Here is a 27,957-nt window from a genome sequence, read left to right as displayed (position 1 = left end):
GGGGCTACTCCCTCCCCTTCGAGACCAATCCTCCAGCCATGCCACCGCAGAACCACCGTGTGTCGGGGGACCACTTGGCACTTCTGCAGGAGGAAGTTACGGCCCTCTTGGCCAAGGGGGCCATCGAGCGCGTTCCTGGGCCAGAAGTAGGGCGTGGTTGCTATTCCCACTACTTTCTGGTGCCCAAGAAGGACAAAGGGGGCCTACGTCCTATCTTGGATCTACGGAACGTCAACGGCTTCCTCCGGAAGGAGAAGTTCAAGATGTTGACATTAGCTCAGGTCTTGGCTGCTCTAGACCCGCAAGACTGGATGGTAGCGTTGGACTTGCAGGATGCATATTTTCACATCCCCGTCCTGCCGGCCCACCGGCGTTACCTGCGGTTCACGGTAGGCCAGGAGCACTTTCAGTTTATCGTGCTCCCCTTCGGCCTTACCAGCGCCCCACGGGTGTTCACAAAGGTGATGGCGGTGGTCGCAGCCCATCTGCGCAGGTTAGGGGTTTCAGTCTTCCCCTACCTAGACGACTGGTTGTTGAAGGCGGGCTCGCCCCAGACAGTCGTCCACCACCTTCAGATGACGGCAGACCTCTTGCACGACCTGGGGTTCTCCATCAATGTGCCGAAATCACACCTGTGTCCCTCTCAAAAGCTCCTTTTCATCGGAGCGGTTCTGAACTCGGCGCAGTTTCGGGTTTATCCTCCGGAACGGCGGGTCCGGGATATACAGGCTTTGATTCCCATCTTTCAGCCGCTATCCCGGGTTTCGGTCAGGTTGACGCTGCGGCTGCTGGGGCTGATGGCTTCCTGCATCCTTCTGGTGCATCACGCCCGGTGGCGGATGCGGGCTCTGCAGTGGGACCTGAAGTTTCAGTGGGCCCAGCATCAGGGCAACTTGTCCGACCACGTCTTGATCTCGGAGGGCGCTGCGAGACAACTGCAGTGGTGGCTTACGGACCGCGATTGGGTCAGAGGCAGATCCCTCTCCCTTCCCCAATCGGAGCACGTTGTCGTGACGGACGCGTCCCTCCAGGGCTGGGGAGGCCACTTGGGAGAGGCGGAGATCAGAGGCATCTGGTCTCCGGCGGAGTCCCGGCTCCATATCAACCTGTTGGAGCTACGGGCGATTCGTCTAGCACTGAAGGCATTCCTCCCCTTTGTCAACGGGAGTGTAGTGCAGGTGTTCACAGACAACACCACCGCCATGTGGTACTGCAACAAACAGGGCGGGGTGGGGTCGTGGACCCTTTGCCAGGAGGCTCTGCGCCTCTGGCAGTGGCTGGAACGTCAGGGCGTGACTTTGACGGTTCAACACCTGGCAGGTTCTCTTAACACCAGGGCGGACGAACTCAGCCGTCGGTGCTCGATGGATCACGAATGGCGTCTGAACTCGGACGTGGCGCAAGGCCTCTTTCTGCAATGGGGAGAGCCTTGGTTAGATCTATTCGCCACAGAAGAGAACGCGCATGTCATCAGTTCTGCGCGTTGGAGTTTCCAAGACGGCACTCGCACGGCGACGCCTTTCGGCGCGAGTGGAGTTGCGGTCTGTTATATGCCTTTCCGCCTATACCACTTCTGCCCAGAGTGCTGAAGAAGATCAGGCGCGACCGGGCCCAAGTTATCCTTGTGGCTCCAGACTGGGCTCGAAGGTACTGGTATCCTGAGCTACTCAGCATGTCAGTCGGTCCCCCGATCCGCCTGCCCCTTCAGGAGGACCTTCTGTCGCAGCAGCAGGGGACGGTCCTCCACCCGAACCTGTCCAGTCTCCACCTCCATGCTTGGAGATTGAGCGGCGGCAGTTGAGGCCATTTAACTTTCCTCCTGAAGTTTGTGATGTAATTCTGGCAGCCCGGCGTCCCTCCACAAAGTCGGTATACGCCTGTCGGTGGAACAGATTTGTGGCATGGTGCACAGCAAAGGCTGTGGATCCCCTTTCTGCCCCTCTTTTCGAGGTTCTTCTTTTTCTTCTCTCTCTTGCCCAGCAGGGCTCTGCTCTGGGCACTATCAAGGGCTACCTTTCGGCCCTTTCAGCCTTTCTACGGCTTCCTGATCAGCCTTCTTTGTTCAAGTCCCCAATTGTAACGAGATTCTTGAAGGGCATCACACACATGTATCCACCTGTTCCATTTGTGATGTCTCAGTGGGACTTGAACCTGGTTCTAACCTTTTTGATGTGTGCTCCCTTTGAGCCCCTTCATTCTTGTCCTCTCCGTCTCCTGACTTTAAAGACGGCTTTCCTGGTTGCCATCACCTCTGCCAGGAGGGTGAGTGAGCTCCAGGCTCTTTCTGTCAAACCTCCTTTCCTGTCCATTCATCCTGACAAGGTGGTTCTAAGGACTAGACCTTCTTTCCTGCCCAAAGTAGTTTCTGCTTTTCACATCGGGCAGTCCATCACCCTCCCTTCCTTCTTCCCGCCTCCGCATCCTTCAAAGGATGAAGAGCGGCTCCATCGTCTGGACTCAAAACGTGCGCTTTCATTTTATATGGATCACACACGCCAGTTCCGGGTGGATGACCAACTGTTTGTTGGCTACGTGGGTGCGAAGAAGGGACGGGCGGTACATAAACGGACCATCTCTCGGTGGGTCGTTCTGTGCATCAAAGCGTGCTACTCTTTGGCTCGGAAGGAGCCTCCTGTTGGGCTGAGGGCCCATTCCACTCGGGCCACGGCGGCTACTACTGCCCTGGGCCGGAGAGTCCCCTTGCAAGACATTTGCCAGGCGGCTACGTGGGCCTCGCTGCACACCTTTGCGAGGCACTACTGCCTGGACAGTCAAGTCCGGAGGGATGGCTTCTTTGGCCGTTCTGTCCTCCAGGACTTTCTGGTGTAGGAATGTATTGGTTCGCAGACCCACCACCGGGGTTGGTATTGCTGGGGTATCTATTCTAAGGTAAGGAATCTAATACTAACGTGTTTCTTTCAGATGAACAAGTTACTTACCTTCGGTAACGATAGATCTGTAAGAAACATTAGTTAGTATTAGATTCCTTACCGAACCCACCCAACCTCCCCGTTCCGCGAACTGATACCTAGGGTTAAGGACATCCCTTTCAGGGCCCTAGTTTCAAATGGCACCAGTGTTGGTTCTCACATGGCTCTGCGTGTTCTGGCGCGGAAAAGCTGTGTACAAAGAACTGACGTCAGCGCGCGGAGGCGGCATCTATATACTCCAGCGACGTCATCACGGCGCACGACGCCGACGACGGACGCGGAGCCGCCTGCAGACGACGCCTACCGACGCGCAGGGGTACTGCTACGCAAAAGTTTCCGGATCCAGACTGACGCCTGGGGATATTCTAAGGTAAGGAATCTAATACTAACTAATGTTTCTTACAGATATATCGTTACCAAAGGTAAGTAACTTGTTCGACGCAATCACAAATACTATACTTCAGATTTCATAATGCCCATGAACTAAATCAAGTGCAAAATCTAATTGCAATCGCTTGATGGCTGCTTTTCTGCCTTGCTTAGTTGTCCATATTTTCCAATAGATATATCATATCTTTGTCAGCAGTGTCAGCAAGTGCACCACCTTCCTAAAGCAATACTAGAAGTGTATGTTCATCCCCTTTCTTTGTTGGCCCAAGTACACCGGATAAAAGAAACTTTACAGTGTACGTAATGGTTTATGAAAGTACCATTAAGAATGCTTTATGTACTTCTTCTTTGCCTCTGCAGTTTCCCCAAATTTGTTAGCTGTGTGCTCCTTTTCCCTTTTGCAAGTCTAGAAACTAAACAGCACCCAGGATTCCAGGATTCTGCTGTTAATCCTTGGAAATCGCAGCTCACATGCTGTACTGCACTCTCACTAGAATGTGTTAGCATGGCAAAGGAGCTTTGTTCTGTCAAAGACACCAAAAAAGCTTTAGTGGGAAGTGTTAAATATGAGGCGTTCCTGGGGTGTCACACTATTATTCCAGTAGTGTCGTTTTTGTCATTAAGCTTGTTGTTTTTAAACCCTTGTGTAATATTCATTTTTAATAAATGCAAACTCTTAATCCCCAAATTGGAGTAATTCAGGACCAGTTCCCTTACCTTGTATGTCAGAGAGCTGTTGATCTTGTTAACCAACCACGAGAAGGTACGCCCATAGACAGCCTTGGATAAAGCATCACGGGCATAGGCTGCCTGCTCCAGATTTAGGGGGCTGTTCAACTGCAGGTGGGGAAGAAAGGCCAAGGAAGACAATATTAACCTTATGATTGCTGCACTCAAGCAGTCTACAGAAAAAGTCATTGTTCCAATCACAGGGCCTCGATTGAGGAAATACCCCTACCCCTCCCCCTCCACACTCTCAAGCCTAATGGGATCACACAAACGCCAGACTCATCCATCTCTCAAACGTGAAACACTTGCCTTCCTGAATGCCAAGTGCAATCCCAGGGGACTGGCATTATCCAAAGATTGTCCTTGGTCTTACTCATGTTTGCATCCAGTCTACCTATGGGAACTCTTCCAGAATGTTTGCCTCCCACAATGCCCCATTGCTTCCAGCTGTAAGACTGCTGTGCCCCAGATGGGTGAGGCCCTAGCCTTCTTTGCCATGTCCCAACACATAGCTGTTCAGCAGTGAGCCATTGCTGTGAGACAGTGTTGCTGGGCATCACCCCCTACATGACTCTAGATATAACAATAAGAGAGCCTGGGCAGAGGACTAGTAACAGCAGAGACCTTGTTACAACAGTAGTGTACAAAGGGCAGACAAAGCTCCAAACCACAGAGCAGGCCGGGAATGTAATTAATCTGAGGCTCAGATTAAGAGCCTCGGACGTCCGCTCTCATAACAGTGACAAGGGCTGACAAAATTCCAGAAGTTAACTCCGGTGATTAATAACAAAAACAAACCGTACAGCAATACCTATGTACTTGTGCTGTCTGCTATACCTCAAGATGGGAGGAACAGTGCTTCTTCTGTAGAGTAGCTCGTAATATCAATATGTCTTATCTGAAGGTAATATTGTTGGAGTTTTGTAGTTAATTTATGTTGAACAATGGCTATTTCCGACATGTGTGTAACAATGTGTTAGTTTCTTTATTTTAGTAATACATTTCAAACATTTATGCATGATGACCCACTGAACCCAAATTCACGTGGCTTACTAGTTGTATTGAGAGCAAGGTGCACGGATAAGGAAAACGTTACTATCCTGAAAGCATCTGTTCTTGCTGTGTACCTCTGAAGATTCACATGTTCCACATACTGCTGCCTTCCAGAATACAGGGAAAGAGACATGTTCTGTTGATAGCAAGTGAGGCTGTAGGAACACAAGCTCTGGAGACAAAAACCTTGTAAAGCAGTGGCTAGCGAATGTTTGCAATAAAGACCTTAAAACTGTTTGGGCAACCATAGTCTGTTTGCAAGTTACAATGCCCACAAAGTACAGCTTGATAAACATGTGGAAAGAGAGTTGGCCACTTGGCCAATCAATGCCATCTAGAAGCATGGTGCCTAGAAAGCCATGGTTGCTTCCTGGGCAGATCAGGTAGGACTCTCAGCTTTGTGGTAGCAGGTCTGGATGCACTTGACTGTCCATCTTGCTAGGCCAAGGATGGCCTTTGTGGGTTTCACAAAAAAGTGAAAAAGGGTTGATCAAACTAACCAAAGGGCCTGGTCCTGTTGATGTTTTACATGAGAGCTCTTTGGACATCTAGCTACCCTCGTCAGACTGGGGAAAGAAGACTAGGAGCTCTATAGTTTGGTTAAGGTGGAAGTAAGAGACCACCTTGGGAAGAAATTCAGGACTGGTTTCTGAGAACAATTCTATCAACTTGAAGGCAGAGTTCTTGTAAAGTATGTGCTTGCAATTCACTGTGTCTGAGGGAAGTAATGGCCACAAGGAAAGCTAATTTCAAGGACAGTAACTAGAAAAGGCAATAGTGTAAAAGTTCAGAGGGTGGCCTCAATGAGGATTAACTAAGGTTCAAAAAAGGGGCAGGAGGTAATCATGAAGGTATGACCCTCTTAAGGCCTCTATGAAAGCTTAAATGTAGATGAGGGGGAGTTTTCCCTGTTTTGCACAATAGGCCACAACAGCAGTTAAATGTAGGCATAATGATGAATAGGGAAGACCTTGGTTCTGTAGAGGCAGCAGATAGCAGATGATGTCCTGGATGTTAGGCGTGAAGGGATTTAGGGGCTTGAAAATGCAGTAGTGGACAAATCTTTTCCACTTTGTGGAATAACAGGCCCATGTAGTGGGTAAGCAGACTTCCAGAAGAATGGTCATAAATCCTTGCTGAAGGTTTAAATTAGGCAAATAAATTCTGAAAACCCAGGTGTCAGAACTCTAGGCTGAGTGGTCTGGTGATAGCCTGCCTCATCTGGCCTTGGCTCTCTGTGAGAAGATACAACATGAGCGGTAGCTTCTTGTGAGGGCTGATGGACATCTCCAGGAGGATAGGTGTACCAGGGTTGTCTGGCCCAGATAAAAGCCAACAGGATGGGTGTTGGGGATCTTTGCCTCCTCTGCCTCACTATGCACTGGAGGAGTGGGAGACACTGAAAAGTATAGGAAATGATCCCTGACCAATTCATAGTTTGTTTCCATGTACTGTGGAAACATGGAGGCAATGTCTGGGCTTTTTGTATTTTCAAGGGTTGCATGCAGGTCTATTTGAGGGGTACCCATTTGGTCAAGTATTGAAGTACCTTGAAAGGGCATGTGGACAGGGTTCCATCTCATGGACCTTTTGATGCATCCTGCTGATCAGGTCTGCAATGTTGTTGGCCATCTCCGCAAGGTGTTATGCTAGGAGTTGTGTGTCATAGTGGATCGTCCAATTATAAATCCCCATAGCTAATTAAGTGGTGAGAATGGGTGGCACCCTGTTTCTGTAGTTGTGTTGTATTTCTTGAAGAGGACTACCTTCCCTCGATTGACCTGTAAGGCAGCTTTGAAGGCTAGTGGTATGGCTAGCAGTCCTAGGTAATTGATGTGGTGGCCCTTGTGATGAGGCGGCCATACTCCTGAACAGTCATGTCACTGAAGTGCACCCCCCAGTCTGAGAGAGTCGTTGATGGTGATGGTCACTAGTTGAATGCGGTACGTGAAATGCCTGCTCCACAACAAATAGTTGCTGTTCCACCAATGCAGAGAGCACTCGATCTTACCAGCGACCTTCTGCTTATGACCATTGCCTTGGGGGTTGTATATAGAGCCTGGTGTGAGCTAGACTGGGCTAGCCTCTCCCTGTGACTACATTTAACAGGGTCCCTTGGTAAGGTTGAGGCTGTAGATAGGACTTGCTGTCATTTAAAGTGAATCCAAAGCTGTGGAGCAGTGAAAACGATGCCGGCGTGTTGGTAAGGCATTACAGCCTAATGCCGCTCTTGATCAGCTAATGGTTGGCATAGTGGAAGATGCGACTGTCTGCCTTTGCAGGTGGGCCAACACCTGGCATTTCGTGAACACCCTTGAAGTCGTAATGACACCTAATGGAAGTACTTTGAATTGATTGGTATTGATGCCCACTTACCACAAAACGAATATACCAGCGAAGGGCAGGGTGGATGGGTATGTGAAAGTAGGCATCATTGAGGATGAGCACTGTTAAGTATATGCCTTGTTTGATAAGAGGGATGGCTTTTTGTAGGGTAATCATATGGAAATGTCCTGACAAGAGGTTATTGTTGAGAGGCCTGAGATCTAAAAAAGATTTGAGGGAGCTGTAAAACTTGATGACCGATATGGGGCGAAGGCGGCTGGGGCTCTGAAGAGGGTAGTGTTTCATGTCCATGCTCAGTGCCCGATTCCCGCAGGAGTGGTGCTCTACACTTCTTTGTGGGACCTTTTGTGTGACCCTGGCTTGGTGGCACTAGTCTCAGAGCCGGGTGGTGTACTTAGGACCCTGGACATGGTCTTTGTTCGAGGGCTGCTGGTTATTTGTGTTGGCTCAGCTTCTTCCTCCTTGTGGTAAGAGGTACCCAAAGAAACAGTCTCCAGTCTAAGTGATGCCTGGGCTTACAATAATACATAGGGGCCGAGCTCCACACCAACTTTGGTACCGAATAGGTCCTTTTTTCCAAAGATGTCCAGTGTTTCGGAGGAGGTCTGTTGGTGCATTTTGGGATGTGCCCAGTGCCTTACAGTTTGGTACTTGGAAAGGGAGGAAAGGCAGGACTTGCATGAAGTGCTGTTGTTGCCTGGGAAGAGAGATAGGTAACAGACGTGATGATTCAACCACAGATATTTAGAGTTGCACTGGGAGGAATGTTAAAAGAATGTCTGTTCCATCACCCCATTTAGGCCTGCATTCTTCGGAGCCAAAGTCCGAAGAAGGACTTGCAATCCCCGAAGAGTGTGGGGAGGCCTGAGCATCTGTCACAGCAAGTGTGTGTTGCGGCAGCGTGACAAAACGTTGTCCAAGCTTAAGTAGGTTTTTCCTGATGTGTCAGTGTCAAAATGTGTTTGTGTGGGGCCGAAAAACATGTTGAGAACAGGATGAACTCAGAGCCGTCTTGGAGTATGTCCTAACCTGATGTCCGAAGAAAGAATCTAACATGGAGTCGGTGACAATGCGCAATATTCGATAAGGAGTCACAAGACTAGACGTTAAGAGTATGCACAGCATTCGAATCTCTATCCACACATGCTACGAACATCATAGTTTTTAATATAGTGAACATTAATGTCTGGAAGTTTCTCCAATTAAAAAAAAGGAAAATGCTACTTACCAGTATGCATCTGTTCTTGGCATGTAGAGCTGCAGAGTTACACACTATGCATAGATGGCCACCTAGTGTTGGGCCCGGACGTTTGCAGCTTGTTTTGTTGTAGAAAAGTCTTTGGCAGTCACAGGGAAGGTGACTCCTCCTTTATATGATACTGCGCATGGGCATCGGCTCCATCCCCAGGTTGTTTTTCGCCATTAGGGAAGGGATGGAGCTGTACAAGAGGTAGTGATGTCCATGTGATTTGTATCTAATTAAGATAATACTGGAACAGATACAGGTAGCCGGGGAGGTGGGTGGGCGTGTGTAACTCTGCAGCTCTACATGCCAAGAACAGATGCATACTGGTAAGTAGCATTTTTGCGTTCGAGGCATATGAGCTGCAGATTACACACTATGCATAGATTGTATAGCAGTACCCACCTTTAGCGGCACCCACCAGTATCTGTTACAGTTGTTTGAAACAGAGTTTTTAGTACAGCCTGGCCCACAGTGGATTGTTGTTTAGTTTGCACATCTACACAGTAATGCTTTGTGAATGTGTGCGGTGTAGACCATGTAGCTGCTTTGCATACATCATCTAGGGGAATGTTCCCTAAGAATGCCATTGAAGCCCCTATTTTCCTTGTAGAATGGGCTTTTGGAGGAATTGTTAATGTACGTTTGGCTTTGTGATAACATATTTGTATGCATTTAACAATCTGCCTAGCGATCCCTGATTTTGATATGGGATTGCCTTTATGTGGCGGTGAGAAAGACACAAAAAGCGGTTTTGTTTTACGAAAAGCTTGTGTCCTTTCAATACAGTATAGTAAAGCTCTTTTGACATCTAAGGTATGTAGAGCTCTTTCTGCGACTGTTTGAGGCTGTGAGAAAAATACGGGCAGCTCAACAGATTGATTTAGATGGAATGGAACCCCCCAGATCTAACATCTGACCTAAACAATTACCGCCCTATCACCAATATCCCCACCTTGGCCAAACTGCTGGAAAAATGTGTACAACTCCAACTAACAAAACACATTGACCAATTCGACCTCCTCAACTCTCATCAATCAGGCTTCCGAGCGAAACACAGCACGGAAACGGCCATGACACACATAATTGATGACGCCCTCCAAATTCTTGATAGCAATGATTCATGCCTCCTCATACTTCTTGACCTTTCATCAGCATTTGACACGGTCAAACATGAGAACCTACTGGAGCTGCTAAACACTAGAATGGGTTTATCCGGGACTGTTCTCAAATGGTTCACCTCCTTCCTACATAACCGGTCTCAGAAGTTCAAGATCAACAATGTGCTGTCTGCACCTGTGCCAGTAGACTTAGGCGTTCCACAAGGATCCTGCCTTTCACCCACACTGTTCAACCTCATCATGGAACTACTTGCCACTTTGCTTCAAGCATCCAATGTACACTTCCATATGTATGCCGATGACACTCAACTTTACCTAAAGGTACAATCCCCGGAAGATATCAAGCTCCTGAACCACACACTCAGAAACACCCAATCATGGTTGGCCGATAATCACCTTAAACTAAATGCTCTGAAAACTTCCTGAGTTCCTCCTGATATCACCCCCTGCGAAAATTACCACCACCCAAATCTGGCTCAATCACCTAACAGCACTCAATGTCCGACCCACCATCGTGGATTCTGCGAAATCCTTAGACATCACACTTGACGCAAAGCTCAACATGCAACAGCACATTAGCAAAGCAACGAAAGGAGCTAACTTCCAAGTCAACACATTAAGGAAACTTAAACCCTTCCTCCCAGTCAAAGACTTCCAAACTGCTGTACAAGCCCTAGTCATCCCCGCATAGACTATGGTATGGTATTGTGGCCCTCAGCAGACTCCCTCTAGCAACAACTGCACCCCTAAGAGCCTCCTTGAACGCTGCCGCGAGACTTATTACTGGCTCAAGAAAACACTCTCATATATCCCCTGATCTGAAATCCCTGAAATGGCTTTGAAGCCAGAATACAGCTGAAAATTGCTGTTATGACACACTCGGCCATACACCACAAGGCACCCAACTACCTCACTCAAAAGTTGACTATATCAGGAGGGTCGAGATCCAATAGAAGTACAAAAAATCTACTCCTGAAACCTCGCAGAATCCGGAAGGAAAAAACTTACAAACGCTCCTTCTCAGGAATGGCACCCAGGATCTGGAATGCACTCCCTTCTGAAACCAGGCTTATCTCCTCCACTGCCTTCTTCAAGAAAGAGGTGAAAGCCATCCTTATGGCCAAGTTCACCTGAACTTTATTGTTGTTGGATCAGAGACTTTGCACCGCTTTTGTACCACTGGCTACCTCACTGTCTAATATCTAATGATATCATTTTCTTATTTGATTGTGAGCCTATTATACAACTCACTCACTACCTATTACTATATTGTACACGTTAGATTGCTGAAACTTGATGTCCCTACCCGTCTCTTTGTAACTCTTAGAAAGTGGTATAAGCCATCTCTATAGCCTAGCTCTCCTGATCTCTATTGAAGCTGGACCAAAGACTCTGCACCGTCTTATAGTATCGTTTACTTGACTGTTTATTGTTATTTTATCAGCACATGACTGCTATCCGATCATGCTATTGAATACTATATTGTACCCATTATTATGCTTAGTCACCCTCCTGTCGCCCTCACCCCCTGTCTCTGTGAAGCGCTCTGTTATCTGCAAAGATCTTGTTCGCGCTATATAAAACTCTGAATAAATAAATAAATAAATAAATAATGGTGAAATGACTTTAGGAAGGAACTTAGGGTTAGTACAAAGAACCACTTAATGATGCATTTGCAGAAAGGGTTCTTGGATGGTAAATGCTTGTAGTTCACTAACTCTTCTGAGAGAAGTAATGGCTACTAGGAAAGCTACTTTCCAGGTTAGGAATTGCAATTCACATTTATGTAATGGTTCAAAGGGAGGTCCCATTAATGTTGTGAGAACCACATTTAAGTTCCACACTGGTGCAGATGGCGTCCTGGGAGGAATTATTCTTTTGAGTCCTTCCATAAAAGCTCTAATAGCTGCTGGTACTCTAAAAAGAGATAGGTGTTGTCTATTTTGTAGGTATGCTGCGATGGCTGCGAGGTGTAGCCTGATAGATGTGTAGGGTAAGTTACACATTTGAAGGTGTAATAGATATCCTATGATGTGTTGAATGGACATGTCTAAAGGATTAATTTTGTTGTTTTGGCAGTATATGACGATCCGTTTCCACTTAGCGGCATAACATGCTCTAGTAGTGGGGCGTCTAGCTTCTTTGATAACGTTCATACATTCTGGGGGAAGGTTAAGGTAACCAAACTCGATGACCCCAGGAGCCAGATCGCTAGGTTGAGCTGAGCTGGGTCCGGGTGTCTGAACTCTCCACGGGTCTGTGTTAATAGGCGTGGAGATAGGTTTAGTTTTTGGTGCGGTACTACAGACATCTGCAACAGCGTGGTGTACCACGGTTGCCTGGCCCAAGTTGGAGCGACTAGGATGAGCGTTAGGGAATGTTGCTGTAGTTTGCGTACCACTAACGGAAGTAGTGGGAGAGGAGGAAAAGCGTACACAAATACTTCTGACCAATTCATCCATATCGCATTGCCTTTGGACAATGGGTGTGGGTATCTGGCGGCAAAGTTTGTGCACTTTGCGTTTTCGTGGGTGGGACGAGGTCTATCTGAGGTTGTCCCCACATTTGGAAAGAACGGATGAAGAACTTGCAGATGAAGTTCCCACTCGTGGATCTGCTGTGTTTGACGACTTAGCAGATCTGCTATAGTGTTTTGCACTACTGGGACGTGTTGGGCTAAGAGAGAGATCTTTAGTGGTATAGCCCATCTCCATATCTGCTGTGCTAACAGAGAGCTGCAGAGAGTGTGTGCCCCCTTGTTTGTTTAGGTAGTACATAGCTGTCATATTGCCTGTCCGAACAAAGACAGCTTTGCCTGACACTTGAGTTTGAAATGCTTTTAGGGCTAGAAACACAGCCGGCAACTCTAAGTGGTTAATGTGGAGTAGCTTCTGTTGCGGTGTCCACCTGCCTTGCATGGTGTGATGCAGTAGGTGAGCTCCCCAGCCAGAGAGCGATGCGTCCACTGTCATGACTATTTGAGGAACTGGCTCTAGAAACGGTCGCCCTATGGAAAGGTTTTTGGTGTTCCACCATTGCAGAGAACGACGAGTCCGACCGTCTACCAACACTAGGTCTGTTAGTTGACCTTGAGCTTGGTTCCATTGGCGTGCTAGGCACTCTTGAAGTGGATGCATTTGCAGTCTTGCGTGAGGTACTACAAATATGCAAGATGCCATCATCCCTATGAGCTGCATGAACACTCGAGCTGGTAGTGAGTGTTGCGGTTGGAATTTGTTAGGAGAGCTTGTACACTTGTTATCCTTGCTGGAGAGGGATAAGCTAGTGTTAGTTGGGTGTTTATTATAGCGCCGAGATACTGTTGTATGTACGAGGGTTGAAGATGCGATTTGGTGTGATTTACTGTGAATCCCAAATTGTGAAGCAGTTGTATAGTAGCGTGAGTGTGTTGCACACACTGGCTGTATGAGCTGGCTTTTATGAGCCAGTCGTCCAGATATGGGAAGACCTGAATATGTTGTCTTCTTAAGTGTGCTGCTACGACTGCTAGGCATTTGGTAAACACCCTTGGCGCTGTTGTGACTCCGAATGGGAGCACTTTGAACTGGTAGTGCTGCCCGTCTAGAACGAATCTGAGATATTTTCTGTGCGCTGTGTGGATGGGAATATGGAAGTTGGCGTCCTTTAGATCTAGAGTGACAAGGAAATCGTTTAGTACAAGCAGTGGAAGGACTTGTTGGAGTGTGACCATATGAAAATGATCCGACTGTATGTAAATGTTTAGAGGTCTGAGGTCTAAGATGGGTCTTAGAGATACGTCCTTCTTTGGTATTAGGAAATATAGGAGTATAGTTTTTGTGATGCTCTGGAACTACTTGCATTTTTCTGCAGGAGGGATATTACCTTCTGTCTGAGCAATGTTAAATGTTCCTGTGCCATTGGGCGCTGCTTGGGTGGTATGTTTGGGGGGGGGGTAGATGTTAGTTCCAGACAATAACCTGATTGAATTATTTGGAGCACCAACCTGTCTGATGTGATGTTTTCCCAGGCTGGCAGGTATTGTTGGAGTCTTCCCCCCCGACAGGAGTGGAATGGGACGGGGGAAGGGGAAGGGAGTCATTGGGCAGGGGTAGAGGCAGAGTGGGAGTTGTTATTTTTACCTCTGCCTTTGTTATTGTTACCCCTGTAACCCCCCCTTTGGTAGCCCTTGCTGTAAGTGGACTGTGTAGGGGCTTTGTACGAGGTAGAAGCTGTGTCTGAAGTATATCCCCTGGTGGCATCTCGATAGGATGAGCGACAAAATGAACGTCTGGGAGCCTGCGACTGCAGAGCTCCCAAAGATTTGGTGGTGTATGTATCCTTTTTCATTTTTTCTAGTGATACATCTACGTTGGTTCCAAATAGGTGTTGCTCATCAAAGGGCTGATTAAGAACGGCACTTTGTACCTCAGGTTTGAACCCTGATATACGTAGCCAGGTGTGTCTGCGTAGTAAAACGCTGGTGTTAACTGCCCTAGAGGCAGTATCTGCTGCATCGAGTGCACACCTAATAGAGGTGTTTGTAATGTTTTTCCCCTCTTGGATAAGCTTGTTTGTTCTATCCTTGTTCTTGTCAGGGAGGTGCCTCCTTAATGACTCTAGCTCGTCATAATGTGCCCTGTCATATCTGGCTAATAATGCCTGTGTATTGGCGATACGCCACATGTTTGCTGCTTGAGATGCTGTTCTTTTCCCTGATTCTTCAAGTAGCTTAGATTCCTTATCTGGTGGTGCAGCCTCCCCCGATGACTGAGTTTGCGGTCTTGCATGCATTGGAAACTACACGTGAGTCTAATGGTACTGGACCTTTAATATATGCTGAGTCTGAGGGAGCAGCTTTATATTTTTTCTCTACATGAGGGTTAATGACCCGAGTTCTGACTGGGTCTTTGAAGACTTCAAGGGCATGCTTGATCACTCCTTTGAGCATCAGTAAAATGGATGAGGACCTTTGTGCATTATCAAAGGTATCCATTAGGAAGTCTTCCTCAACAGGGTCTGTATGAATGTCCACTCCATGATATTGTGCAGCCCTGTGAATTAATTCATTATATCCCACGGGTCAGGGGATCCTGTAGGCGTGGCTGGATCAGGTATGTTACCCCCCATATCATCAGAGCTATCATCCCTGTCTGGTATGATGGAGGATGCTGGGGAATGATGTGGTATGGGAGGATGTGGTGATGGTACAGGTGAAAGAAAAGGGGAAGGCAGTCTTAGGGGAGAGGTAGCTGTGTCCTTCTTTGAATGCGGAGCTGGAGCTGGTGTGTCCAGTGGTCGCTTTTTTGAAGCCAAAATTAAGTGTCCAGTGATTGGATCCTTAGCTAGAGTCTTTTGAGCAGGGTCTGGATAAGGTAAATCCTCTGCAGGAGGGTGATCTTTTGGTGCAGAGGAAGGCTTGGGCACTGAACTGGCTTCTTTTGGTTACTTGACAATGTGTTTCACAGGGGAAGCAGGAGTCTTTTTCGGCTCCGAGGATTTTTTCGGTTCCGGTATGGTTTTTGGATCCGATGGTTTTTTCGGATCCGATGGTTTTTTCGGTTCTGGTGGTTTTTTGGAATCCGAAGCGGGTTTGCTTGGTTCTGACCTGGGTTTCGGTGTCGAAGGAGTAGTGGTATGTTTCGGTGCTGATGGTTTGGATGTAGGTGTATTCGGTGCCGTTGTCTTTTTCGGTGCCTGTAGATGTACTCCGGCACCGTGTGAAGGCAGACTTTGAGGCCGAGTCGCCTGAAGGCTTAATTGGTTTCTTAGCCGGGCCCGAAGGTGGGGCAGAAGAAGCAGAGTGACGGTGTGCACCCGAACCAAAGGCGAGGGTGTGACCGGGGCCTTCTGTGTCAAGGAAGGGTTGGGGTTGACGGTCTTACTTACGACCCGCTGCGCTGGAGTAATGTCCTCGACCTCGGAATCTTCTGCCTCTGAGCTGCTGTCGACGTCGTGTTCTGGCACGTTGCCGCCTTTTTCGAAGATGTTGTCCGGAATCAGAGCTGAAGATCTTTGAGCCATTGTTCTCCTCGCTCTTCGGTCCCGTATAGTCTTTTTGGAGCGGAAAGAAGCACAAGCTGAACAGTCCTTTGCCTCGTGCTCCGGAGAGAGGCAGAGGTTACACACCTCATGAAGGTCAGTGTGGGGAAACTTCGACCCACATTGAGGACACTTTTTAAACGGCGTCCTTTCCATGAGCTGGAGTCGAGGCCTAGCCAGGCCCGAAGGCCGTCGACGACGACCGGAATTGAGATCCTCGATGTTGAAGAGTAGCGTCGACTGGAAAGAGTTCAAAACTAAGTTTTGGAAGTTGGTGAGGATTGCGCGCCAAAGGAAATGGGTTCCAACATGGAGCGCTGGAAACACATCCGAGCCCGGTGGAGGAAAAAAACAATCTGGGGAAGGAGACGATGCCCATACGCAGTATCATACAAAGGATGAGTCACCTATCCCATGACTTCCAAAGACTTTTCTACAACAAAACAAACTGCAAACATCCGGGCCCAACACTAGGTAGCCATCTATGCATAGTGTGTAATCTGCAGCTCATACGCCTCAAACACAATGTTTACATGCAAGAAACAACATCTAAAAGAAAGACAAAAAAAGGGAACATAATCCATTCATGCTTCATGCAAAGCAGCAAAACGGTACTTCTTATATTCTGCAAACAACCAATTAGTCAGAGCTTTTACTGCATACACATACCTCTTCACCACAATAGCCACAGACATGCTCCTCTCCTAAACCTGACCTCTACCCCCTGAGTGCATACACCGTTATGCTCTCCTGAATGCATGCTCGCCTGACCACTCTCAAGCCTCCTCCACCCCGTGGCAGGTATCCCTCTCCTCCTCAAAACGTGTAAGCTGTACTTCACCATTTTAAGGTATGCTTGTTCATCTCGTCCATTTGAGGGAGTGCACATCTATGACTTCCATTTGGAGCATGAATGCACATTTCCTTTGCTTTCGGGGATAAATATGCACCTTCTCACTTTGGCCATGCATGATCTCTTCTCTTTCTGTTGGGGTATGCACATTTTTTATTGTCCCTGCTGCGAACGCATGCCCTCATCCACTTTAGATGTGCATGCCCATCTCTTCCTCCCACTGTGTATACCCTCTATTGTTAAACTTTCAGCACACAGGCCTCTTTCTCTTGGTATGCACCTACTTTCCAGCCCACTCTCCATCACAAGAAAATTCATCTTCAGCCTGATTACATTTCACTACTAAACCATGCCGGTTATGCTCATCCCACATGTGCAAGCTCCATTTTCCCTTTTGAATGTGCATGCCCACCTACATTAATGCCCATTTTTGATCTTACTGTTTGAGTGAGCATACTCAGCTCTTATTCACCCTATATCCCATTCCCCCGACCCCCGAACACTCACCTCTTCCCCTTTGGCAATAATCTTCTTGTGTGTCAGTGCATCTCGGAGAACAGATGCGTCCACATGAAGGAGCTGCAATTATGAACAGTCATGTTAATGGCATGTTACTTCATGCTCAGGCTAAAGGCAGTGCACTGTAATGACATACATCTGTCTCTTACACTCAAAACATGCAATAAGAGTCTAGAATGCAGACAATGAGCTCCTACCAGATTGCACCAGCTACCTACACTCCTTGGGACAGCATTCACTTGTTTGAATTACACCAGAAATCCTGACTAGGTGCATCTTACTACAGAGCTCAGAACCTCGTAACCCACCTCAAGCATCCCCTTAACAACCCATGTTCTCGTGAGCACAAAGACATCAACTTGACCTCAGAAGATCAGGCTGAGCAGTGGCTGAATCTGTGGACTTCAGGTCTGCACTCTCCACTCTGCCCCCTTTCCTGCCTGGAAAGGAAGCGCTCGTTTGGACCTCTGAAAAAAGACCTTTCACTCAACTTGTTTGAACTTCAGGAAACCCACTCATGAATTCAGATGACCCCACCTGCCCTACTTCCTCCTCTGTGCAGAAAGAGCTAACATGAAGCTCTCTCAGTGAACACATTTTGAGACTTCTAATCAGACTCATCAGTGGGAGACTTTCCAAAGGAGGGGCTTACCCTGAGATAAGCCAAGAGAAGTTCTCAATCTGATACTGATAATGGGTTTTACAGGATCTGGTTTACCTACAGTTTGCAACAGAGTTTGGGTAAACTGTATTTCTTTACTTGCCAGTCTACGATGACTAATGTTTTTCACACTCACATCGGACACCTTGTGCATCAGGGCAATATCACTGAACCCCTACTCCACTTCTACCTGTAATCCACCAGTAGCTGGAGAAGGATGTAGCTCTAGCTCACTTTATAAACTCATACCATGACCACTGTCAAATGCACCGTTTCTATAGGAGGGTCACTATATCAGGGAGATCTTACAGCACAGTAGATGTCCCATGCATAACAGAGGTCTAGAAATGCTTTTTCTTTTTTTTAAAAAGTTTTTATTAGTTTAAATAACAAACTTGCTGACAGCAAATGGCATTTGCAATCTCAGTTTGTACAATTGACAAGGTAGCACAATTATTGACATTAGGTACACATTATTTTACATTCCAACTTGTAAGACAGTTTAGCTAGACAAGAAATATCACTTCCAAGCCGTTCATTTGATCCCACAGTAATGTGTGCAGTCTAGTCACTTGTCTAGAAATGCTTTTATCTTTAACCTCATAGATGCTATTAAACATTCCTCCCCAGTGCTGCGCTGTCCATTGGAACTAGTGCTGAATGGACGTCCAATGGTCGTGCGCAGCACTGGGGAGGTAGTGCTGCCGTCGGCCAATGCACCGAGGCAGCACTTAAGGGGTTAACTGCATCAATGAAATGTTATTGTATTGTATTGTCTATGAGGAAGGAGCCATACAACAATGCACAGGATCGGGCATCCCATCTATGTAACAATTCCCCCAATCATTGTAGCATTGTTTCTGGAGGGCTAGTAGTCTCCATGGTTTGAATATAAAGTTTGAAGCCAAGGTGGTTCCTGTGGTGTTTAAGTCGCTCAGTCATTCCATCTGCACTATAGAAACAAGATTCAACTCCAGTGGTGATACTTACCCTGGCCAGGTACTTGATCTGGTTCTCTGTGGTCACCTGTGAGTTGCCCTGCTCATCAGTAACAAACTGAACATTCCCCAAATGCAGCACACTTGCCACAATGCTCAGCAGATCCTAGAACAAGAGACAAAAAGCTTAAAAATTCTATTTCTTGTAGAAAGAGAGGCCAACCCAAACAATAACCCAAATGATAGGTTTTCCCCAGAACAAAATAAGCCTCCCCATCAGTAATGTAACCCATAGTTAACACCAAAAGTGCTTTTTCTACAAAAACATTTTGTACAGCACTAATTTCAAAAGGCAAGCCTGTTCAACAACTACACAAAGAATATTCAAAAAGCCAATGAGACATTTTACAACCACGAATAGACGTACCCCAAATGCTAATGAAACTGCATCTGAATCCGAGACCTCTGTTATAACCTGGAAATAGTTCTGGTCTATTAATTCCTAACATAGCTTGTCCATTCTTTTAATTTGTGATGTCACTTTAGAATTATTTTAGTGTTCTAGTTCTTTGGTGGGATGAATACCATTAGAGTAGGGCAGTTTCCGGTAGGGAGGATCTTGTGGGACAGCTCTGGTTTTAGTCCAGTCCTCGGCTGTAATAAACAATAGCTGCCATAGGAGCTGGGGGTCCCCAAACTATAGTTGGGAGAGTACTTAATTTGAGCCAGTGGGTGCAGGTGGGACACACCAGCATTTAATATTTTGGCACCTGCACTTTTGTTCCCTCAACAGATTTAGAAACACAACAAAACAATAGAAAAACACAATGGGAGGGATGGAGGGGAAGGACCGAAAATCAGTGACATAGGGAGGTAGCAGAGATGAAAAAGTACCTGCAAGAGTGAAATAAAGGGCATGATAGTATCGTGATGGAAGAAAAAGGCATGCATGAGAGGGCATCCAGATTATGCAGCATGGTATTTGATAATCACAACATTCTTCAGTACTGGCTGCAGGCATCTGATAAAAACCTTGGGCACCAGTACTTATTTTTATAAACTAAGCACTGGTTGGGGAACATGCAAGGTCATACGAATTGCACTGGGACTAACCATCAGGATGTTATGACACATTAGCCTGATTTCTATTTGAAAAGAACCAGGATCCACTATGGTTCTTATTTGCAAAACTATCAAGAAACCCCTATTTCTTGATTTTGTTTACAGCCCTAAGCAACCAGCTCTAGGTACCGTACCTTGAACAAAGAAAGATGGGCACAAGCCCTAAGAACAGATGGAGGCTAATTATCTTGGATATCAGGAAGTAGTAGTGCTTCGTTACATACATGAAGAGATGGCACAACCCTATCGACCATTCACATGAATCAGAATTGGTAGAGTTTGCAGGGAAATCCATGAAACAAACTGTGGTACATATAATCATATTTATTCTCACATTATATATGTTACATATTTCTGCATGCCAATCACTTTTTTTGTCTGTTACTGCAAAGCAGCAGTAAATGTTCAAAGCAATGCATGTGCCTACATTATGAGAAAGTGTTCATTTATAAATATTCAATCATACCTGCTACGCAATAAAACAGAAATTAAGCAATACAAAGATTGCTTTAACAAGCTATGCACCATAAAGCCATCATAATCAACTTTCCAACTGAGGGTCTCAGGGGGTTGTGATCTTAGTTTGTTTGCATTAGTCCTCTGAAGCAGTTTTTTGATTAATATTCAAGAATATGAAAAATGTTAGAGATCATCAAACAAAGAGTGTGAAAACTAAATTTACAAAGGGGCAGATGTATCATTGTAGCAGATTGCAAGTCCTTAATAGTGATTTTTAGAGACTTGCTATTAAGGTCTCGCAAAATGCTACGTAGGTAGGAATCGCAATACTTTTTGCGATTCCTACACATTACTTATATGCGACTCGCAAAGTGTGAGTCACAAATAAGGAATGGCTTCCCATTCATTCCTATGGGCCAAGAGGCCCATTGGAATGAATGGGAAGTGGGTACGCAATTTGCGAGTACCCAATAGGTACTCGCAAATTGCGCAAGCAATTTCAAGGGTGCAAGGGTTCCGAAAGGACACCCTGTTGCAACCCTGAAATGTGCATGTGCGCACATGTGATGCAAGGACATGTATGTCTGCCCCATGGCACTCTAAAAAATGACAAAGTGAATTTTTCAAGTAAATCGCAAATTACCACCAACTTGGAGTTGGTGGTAATTTGCGATTCCCTAAGGGAATATTGCAAATAACATTTAGAGAATCACAATTTGCAATTCCCCAAATGCATTCGCAATTTAGGTAATTGCAAATAATTGAGATTACCCATATTGCAATTTCTTGACGCTTGATACATATGAAAACGCATTTTTGCGTTCGCAAATGGCTGATTCTGCAAATCGGCCCATTTGCGATGGCAAAATGCTTTGATACATCTGGCCCTTAGTGTCCAATCATGCATCATTCTACAAACCAGGGGAAATTCAGTTTTTTCTTTCTTTTTTTAACTCTTTGTATTGACACCATTGAACATAATGGTCATTACATACCGGAAATCATTACTTATTTCAGTGGCACATATTTGGGATCGCATACAGATGTCACAACTTTTGAAGTTATACATTACCCTCTTCCATGGCCGGCCGTCATGAGTCACGGTGGTTGTGCGCTGATGACGGCAGGGAGCCGTCATGACCACTCCCGCGATCGTAATGTTTAGCACTGCGGCGGAATTCGCGCCGCAGTGAGGAGGTTACTAGATGGTCACATTTCACATCAGATTAAGGCGTTAATGGTACGTCAAGGGATGGGATCAGGGGGGTCCACATAGATTGCCACGGTACACATTCCATTTTGTCTGTATTGCTATCCATTTCTGGGGGCAGTTGGTGGTGTTACTGCCCCTCAAAGGAGTGCAATGTTACATTTCGCAATAGTATGACCTAGCGTCGCCCATATTCTGCCCTTTGCGTCAGGTCTGTGGACTCCCAGATGTTTAAGAGACACCTTTTGGCTTCAAGCCGGATTTCTACCCCCCAAACTGTACTCATGCATGCACGTAACTGCTTCCAGTAGGTTTGTATTAAAGAGCACTCCCAAAGTACATGCATAAATGTCCCTTCGAGACCACATTGTCTCCTACATAACCCCTCTTCCCTCCTGCCCATCAACATCATTCGGTTACCAGAGAGGTATACTCGGTGCAGTATCTTGAGTTGAATCAGCCTCAGTTTCGCTGATATTGCTACTTCCTTGGGGGACGAAAGCTCCTCCTTAAAATTCCGTGTCATCTATCTCCAAACCGTCCCTCTCCCACTTTTCCTTTAGTTCGACTAGGGGCTCTGGGGTGTGATGTAGGAGTTTTTTGTGTGAGTGAAATGGACTTTTCTGGCAGATAACCGTCGAGCAGCCGGTCCTCTAGTGGGGAGGACTCCGGAAGAGACGTTCCTGTTGGGATGTTTGCCTGAAGTGAGTGCCTAACCTGCACATACCTAAAGTATTCCGTGTGCGCAAGTTCGTTCGTCAGCTGTAGTAAGGAAAATAACACCATGCTACTAGGTCCCCAGAGGTCATTTATGCAGGAAATCTCTATCAGGTCCCATTTATCGAACCCTTTAGTCCGACCCAGTGTGCCCAGCCGTTCAGAAACCCAAAGTGGGGTAGCCAGCGTAAGTTTATCAGCCGATCCCAGGTTGCGGCTTACTATATGCCAGAGTTGGAGCGAGTGTCTTTTTGGTCCTGTAAGGGGGTATTTGTTGGGTTTAGAATAAAGCGCCGTCTCAAAGTTCCCACCCGGTAGAAGCCATCTATCCACCCCGTAGCCGGGGTCTCCGCCACCACCACAGTATGTACCTTGGTTGATAGCCGAGAGGTGTGCTGCCCAGTAGTATTTCCTGATGTCTGGAAGTGTTATCCCCCCATTGTACCAGCCAAGTGTCAATTTATGGAGTGAGATACGCAGTGTTCCGTCCCATAGTAGATCCCTCTGGGTGGCTTCTATTTCTTTAAAATACCTCTGTGGGACTAGGTCCGCGTAGTTCTGGAGAGTGTATAGGAAACGTGGCAGTGTCATCATCTTAAAAAGAGCCGCTCGCCCCAACAGGGACAACGGAAGCCTCTTCCAGGAGGCAGTGTCGCGCTTAAACCTCTACAGGGGCGGTAGGAGATTCCTCTCATAGCGGGCTGTCGGATCAGTGTTGATGAAGATACCAAGATATGTGAACCCCCTCTGTGACAGTTTGGTTCGGGCAGTAGCGTGGAATAGAGGAGGGGGAGGGGGGGTGGGGGTGAGTGCCATGCAAAACGTAGAGCAACGATTTTCCTCAGTTAATGCTGTAGCCGGAGTTTCTCCCGAAACTGGTGAATATGTCCAAGGCTACCCTCAGAGACTTTTAAGGAGAAGCTTGATACAAGAGGATATCATCTGCATAAAGCGAGATCCGATCCTCCCACCCCTCGGCCCATTTGAGTCCCCGTTTGGAGAAATCCTATCTTGTCCAAGCCACAAGCGGCTTGAGGTAGAGGGCAAAGAGCAGGGGGGAGAGGGGGCAGCCCTATTGCGTCCCCCTTTCCAGGTTCAACACCTCGGATATTTTTTTGTTTGTTGACGACTACTTGGGCCAGCGGTTCCGTATAGAGGAGCTGTACCCACCCAATAAAATTAGGGCCGAAGCCCAACTTTTTGAGGTCCGCCATCAGATATGTCCATTCAAGTGTGTTGAATGCCATCGTTGCATCCAACGAGACCACCACTGCATCTTCCTGGATCGTGTGGCTGCGTCCCAACACACCATGGAGTCGTCTTAGATTAAGTGCAGCGTTGCAGTGTGGCATGAAGCACGATTGGTCTGGGTGGATTAATTTGGTTATTATCGGTTTGAGCCTGTTTGTGAGAAGTTTTGCAAGGATTTTGGGTTCGGCGTTTAACAGTGAGATTGGCCTATAAGAGGCACATACATCTTTGGGTTTCACCTCTTTTGGGATGGCCACCAATGTGGCGATGCGTTGATCTCTCTGCAGTATTCCCAAAGCTTTACTATCCTCAAACATACCCTTAAAGTAAGGGGCCAGGCCGTCAGGCTTGAGCTTGTACAGCTCAATCGTTAGACCGTTTAGTGCCGGGGCTTTCCCGGGCCAGAGGTCCCTAATCGCGATGGCCTGCTCCTCTTCAGCGAGTGCAGCCTCCAGAGCCTCTCGGTCTGGATCTGAGAGGGTAGGTAGGCGGATGTCGGCTAAGAGCGTGGAGGAGTCTTCCTCCGGGAGCTCCGACCCCCGTTGATACACTTGTTTAAAGTGTGTGGCGATCTCACGGACTATATTCAGAGGTTCCGTTAAGAGGATGCCCAAACTGTTTTGGAGCTCTGCCAATACTCTCTGTGATTTCTCTTTTTTGTCCCGCCAAGCTATCATTTTGCCAGTTTTGTCCCCTTGGTCATATAGCAGCCCGTCCCTGTCTCTTGCAAGGGTTTTAGCAGCTTCAGTCGCCAATGCCTTCTGTTCGGCCGCTTTTAGCCTCATTTGGTGAAGAGCCACCGGATCGCCATCTGCTTGCGCAGCTTTCTCGCGACTAAGAGGGTTTCGCTTGATAGTGAGCAGTTGTTTTTCTCTGTCCTTGCGCTGTCCGGCTATCGCGGTGAGGGCGTTACCCCTAAGCACTGTTTTAAATGCCTCCCAAAGAATGGTAGGGGACTCTACCGGCCCTTTGTTTTCATGAAAGTACTGGCCTATCGTGCGGTTTATCGCAGTTTTGGTCTCTGGATTATGGCGAAACCAGGGATTTATAGGCACACTACAGCCTACCTTTTTTTCCTCTACAGAGAGATGGGCCTATATGGGGGAATGGTCGGATATGCCCCGTGCCAGGTGTTTGATCTCCTGAATTATAGTGTTGTGTTGCAAAGGCATAAGGACGTAGTCTATTCTGGAGAGGGTGTGGTGTGAGCCAAAAAAGAATGTGTATTGTTGGATGTGCAGGTGACGCCTTCGCCAGAGGTCTACTAAGCCGAATGCTTCAAGGAGGTTAGAGAGCCACATGTGCCCTGTGGTGATATCTCGGGTTGGGTGCCTGTCAAGCCTACCCGATACTACTGCGTTAAAGTACCCACCCGTTAGGGAAGGGAAAGGAGAAGCTTGCCCAGATCTTGATATATAAACCAGGTGGAATATAAACAGTCAACATGTTGAGTGTGCGCCCCTCCCATTTCCCCGAGAGTACCGCAAAGTGTCCCAGTGGATCAATCCATGTATGTTCTATGACGCGCTGGAAGGTACGTCTTAACAGAATGCCCACACCCCGGGACCCCTTTGTGAAGCCGGCATGTGTTGCCAATTTGTAGCCCCATCTGTTAAGTGCATGACAGTTGTTCCCAATAAGGTGTGTTTCTTGCAGTAAGACAACATCTGGGAGATGACGTTTGACGAATTGGAGAACAACACCCCTCTTAACCCTGCCCCATAGGCCAGTTGAAGTTCCAACTAAGGATTTTTAAGCTTTTATCCCACCTCGTAGTCATCGCTGAAAGCTACTCTTTTGCACAATCCGTACATCCTGTAACACTGTTCAATCACAATATTGCGTTTCTTGCATGACCAACGTGGACACCCGCCACTCCCACCCCCCCAAACATTACAGACAGTTTGTACATAACCCTGAAGCTTCAAACCCCACAGCCCCACCCCACCCTGCTACCCTGCCACGTAGGTTTAGAACGACCTACATCCCCAACTAGCAGAGCGGCTATTGCCCCAAAAAGAAGACCTCTCCCCCCACCCCCGGTCAACAGTTAGGTGGGGAAATGCGCTAGTACCAACTCCAGCCCCTAGAGGCCCGTCCCCGTACCTTAAAAAATTTGTCAGGTTTATGCACCCAGAATTTGCAAGCAGTCTCGTTGTACTGCATACCCTACCCTGCCCTCTGCCAGATATCCTTACTTTTGCCTACCGGACGGCTGGGCCAGTCCGCCAGTTCAGTTCGAGCAGTCAAAGTCGAGCATTGTCTCTGGCCTGCAGTATACCTTAATGATTGGCTATGGGCGTGGAGAGCACCACCTTCAACTGGTTGGCACCGTGCTAGGAGTCCCCTACCCAGAGTATCATAAGAAATGTTTATACGTTACATTGCTGGTTGTCGAGATCCGTCCATGCTGAGCACCACAGTCTGTGTTGGCCACCTAGTTTCTCTGTGTGACCCTTGCGCCATGGCTGCTTGACCTCGATCGCCAGGAACGCTGACTCCGCCTGCCGATGTCTGATCTCCCATCTGATGACCCCGGTGAATTGGCACAAGTGTCTCCCCAGTCGTCGCCTGTCGCAGTTACCGACGCCTGTGTGTTGTCTCTGTCCAGCCAGTGCTCCGCCTCCAAGGGCGTAGTGAAAAAGAGGGATTTGCTGTCGGCCAAGATTTTAGGCTTCATGGGGAAGAACATCATATACTTAATTCCTCTTTGTCGGAGTGTCGCTTTCACCCCGTCAAAGGAGCGCCTGTCACGTTGCACTTTAAGCGTGAAGTCTGGGAAGAATCGGACCGTTGCGTTTTCATAGTGCAAGTCTCCCTGTTGTCTGGCGGCCTGCAAGATGGTGTCCCGGTCCCTGTAGTTAAGGATTTTTGTGATTATGGTCCTGGGGGGCACTTGTGGTTTGGGTCTGGGAATTGGCGACCGGTGTGTCCTCTCAATTGTGAACATGATCGAGAGCCATTTTGGTTTCAGATGGTTAAGGATCAAGTCGTCAAGGAAGAGGTCCATATTAGGCCCTTCGGAATCTTCCGTAACTCCTACCACCCTGATGTTGATTCGGCGAGCCCTCCCTTCTTGGTCCTTGAGCTTCAGGGCCACTTGACGGTGCTGTTGGACCAGTTCACTGACTCTCTTCTCAAGCTTCTTGGCAGATGCTTGGAGTTCCCGGATGTCAGTCTTGTTGGTTCTGACTTTGTCTGATGTTTTGTTAACGAGGTTCATTTTGATGGACACCATGTACATTTTCGTCTCAAGAGTGGTCCATAGCCCTTGAATAGCCACCATTATGGATGCTAAAGACTTCTCAGTGGCTACAGATTGGTCCTCTGCAGTTCCTTCGTCTTGTGGGGCTGACATAGGGACCGCATATTTGTCCAGTTTATTAGTTTGGATGGTTGCACTACCTTTGGACTTCATTTCCGCAATCGCGATCTTCTGGTCCACTGCACTCGAGGGTACCGGATCTCTAGTTAAGGCTCGAGGCTGCACCGCCTGTGGGCCGACGTCTGCCTCTCAATAATAGCGTTCCAGTAAGATCCAAATAGCGGTCATCAGACCATCTTGTGCCGCTCCTCAACATCCGTCGTCCCTCGGGCTCCAGGGGGTTGCCTCAATGCCCACCAGCTTATGTGCCAGTCGCTCCCACTGAGTGTACGTGCTGTTGCTCTCCCGCCTCCAAGTTCACACTGCCGTTCACTGCACCCTCTGCAGCACTGGGGTCTCCTTCGACCCCCGAGTTGGCCTCAAGTGTAGGCGGCAAAGGTCCCGGCTGAGCCTACTCTCATCAAGGGCAGCAAAGAAGGCAAAGTCCCGGCCGTTAGGCCACCTCCAAGTCTAGGGCGTGGTCCCTGCACCTGTTCCTCGTTGCTCCCAGCCTCGCACCTACTTCCTCCTCTGGTCTGGCCCCCGTTTTTAATTGAAACAAAGTGATACGATTTTAAAACAAAGGGGGAAAAAGTTTTGTTGGTACATTGAAAAGAGGTTGTTTTTCAGGGGTCGGGCCATCTCTTCCATAGCGACACATAAAAAGGAGGGACAGACAATTACAAAACTGAACTATATGCAGCAGAAGCCTCCCATGCTAAAAATCCCACCCCTGATACGGCTGCTGACCTCCGCCGCCGGCGGCTCAGACATAAGGAACATCTCACCACATTGACTAAGCAACAGATACAGGACACGCGTCACAAAATATATGAGGTAGGGGACAAGGCAGGGAAGTTGCTAGTCTGGTTAGACAGAAGTGAAAAAATTAAGTGACAGATGGATAACGCAGCTCCGTACGGACGGAGGAGACATCACGACTGACCCACACACGATAGTGGACTTGCTGGCACGCCACTTTTACACTATTTACTCCTCCGACTCAGCAATGACCGAGGAAGAGGTGCTG

General features: G+C 47.5%; 1 protein-coding gene across 5 annotated transcripts in view; it reads right to left on the bottom strand.

Moving 5' to 3' along the window:
- Positions 1-27,957, bottom strand: part of MYO1C (myosin IC) — a 576,863-nt gene that overhangs the window by 152,848 nt on the left and 396,058 nt on the right. For all 5 annotated transcript variants that reach the window (XM_086955217.1, XM_086955220.1, XM_086955221.1 and 2 more), the window contains exons 8-10: positions 18,857-18,970; positions 17,194-17,265; positions 4,038-4,157 (exon numbers count right to left, since the gene is read on the bottom strand). In XM_086955217.1, the coding sequence (XP_086811343.1) occupies positions 4,038-4,157; positions 17,194-17,265; positions 18,857-18,970 (306 nt within the window). The remainder of the gene's footprint in view (positions 1-4,037; positions 4,158-17,193; positions 17,266-18,856; positions 18,971-27,957) is intronic.

Source organism: Lissotriton vulgaris, chromosome 2_1, assembly GCF_964263255.1.
Source record: "Lissotriton vulgaris chromosome 2_1, aLisVul1.2, whole genome shotgun sequence".
Taxonomy (NCBI): Eukaryota; Metazoa; Chordata; class Amphibia; order Caudata; family Salamandridae; genus Lissotriton; species Lissotriton vulgaris.
The sequence above is the reverse complement of the archived record's forward strand: the minus strand, read 5'-3'. Positions and strand labels throughout refer to the sequence as shown.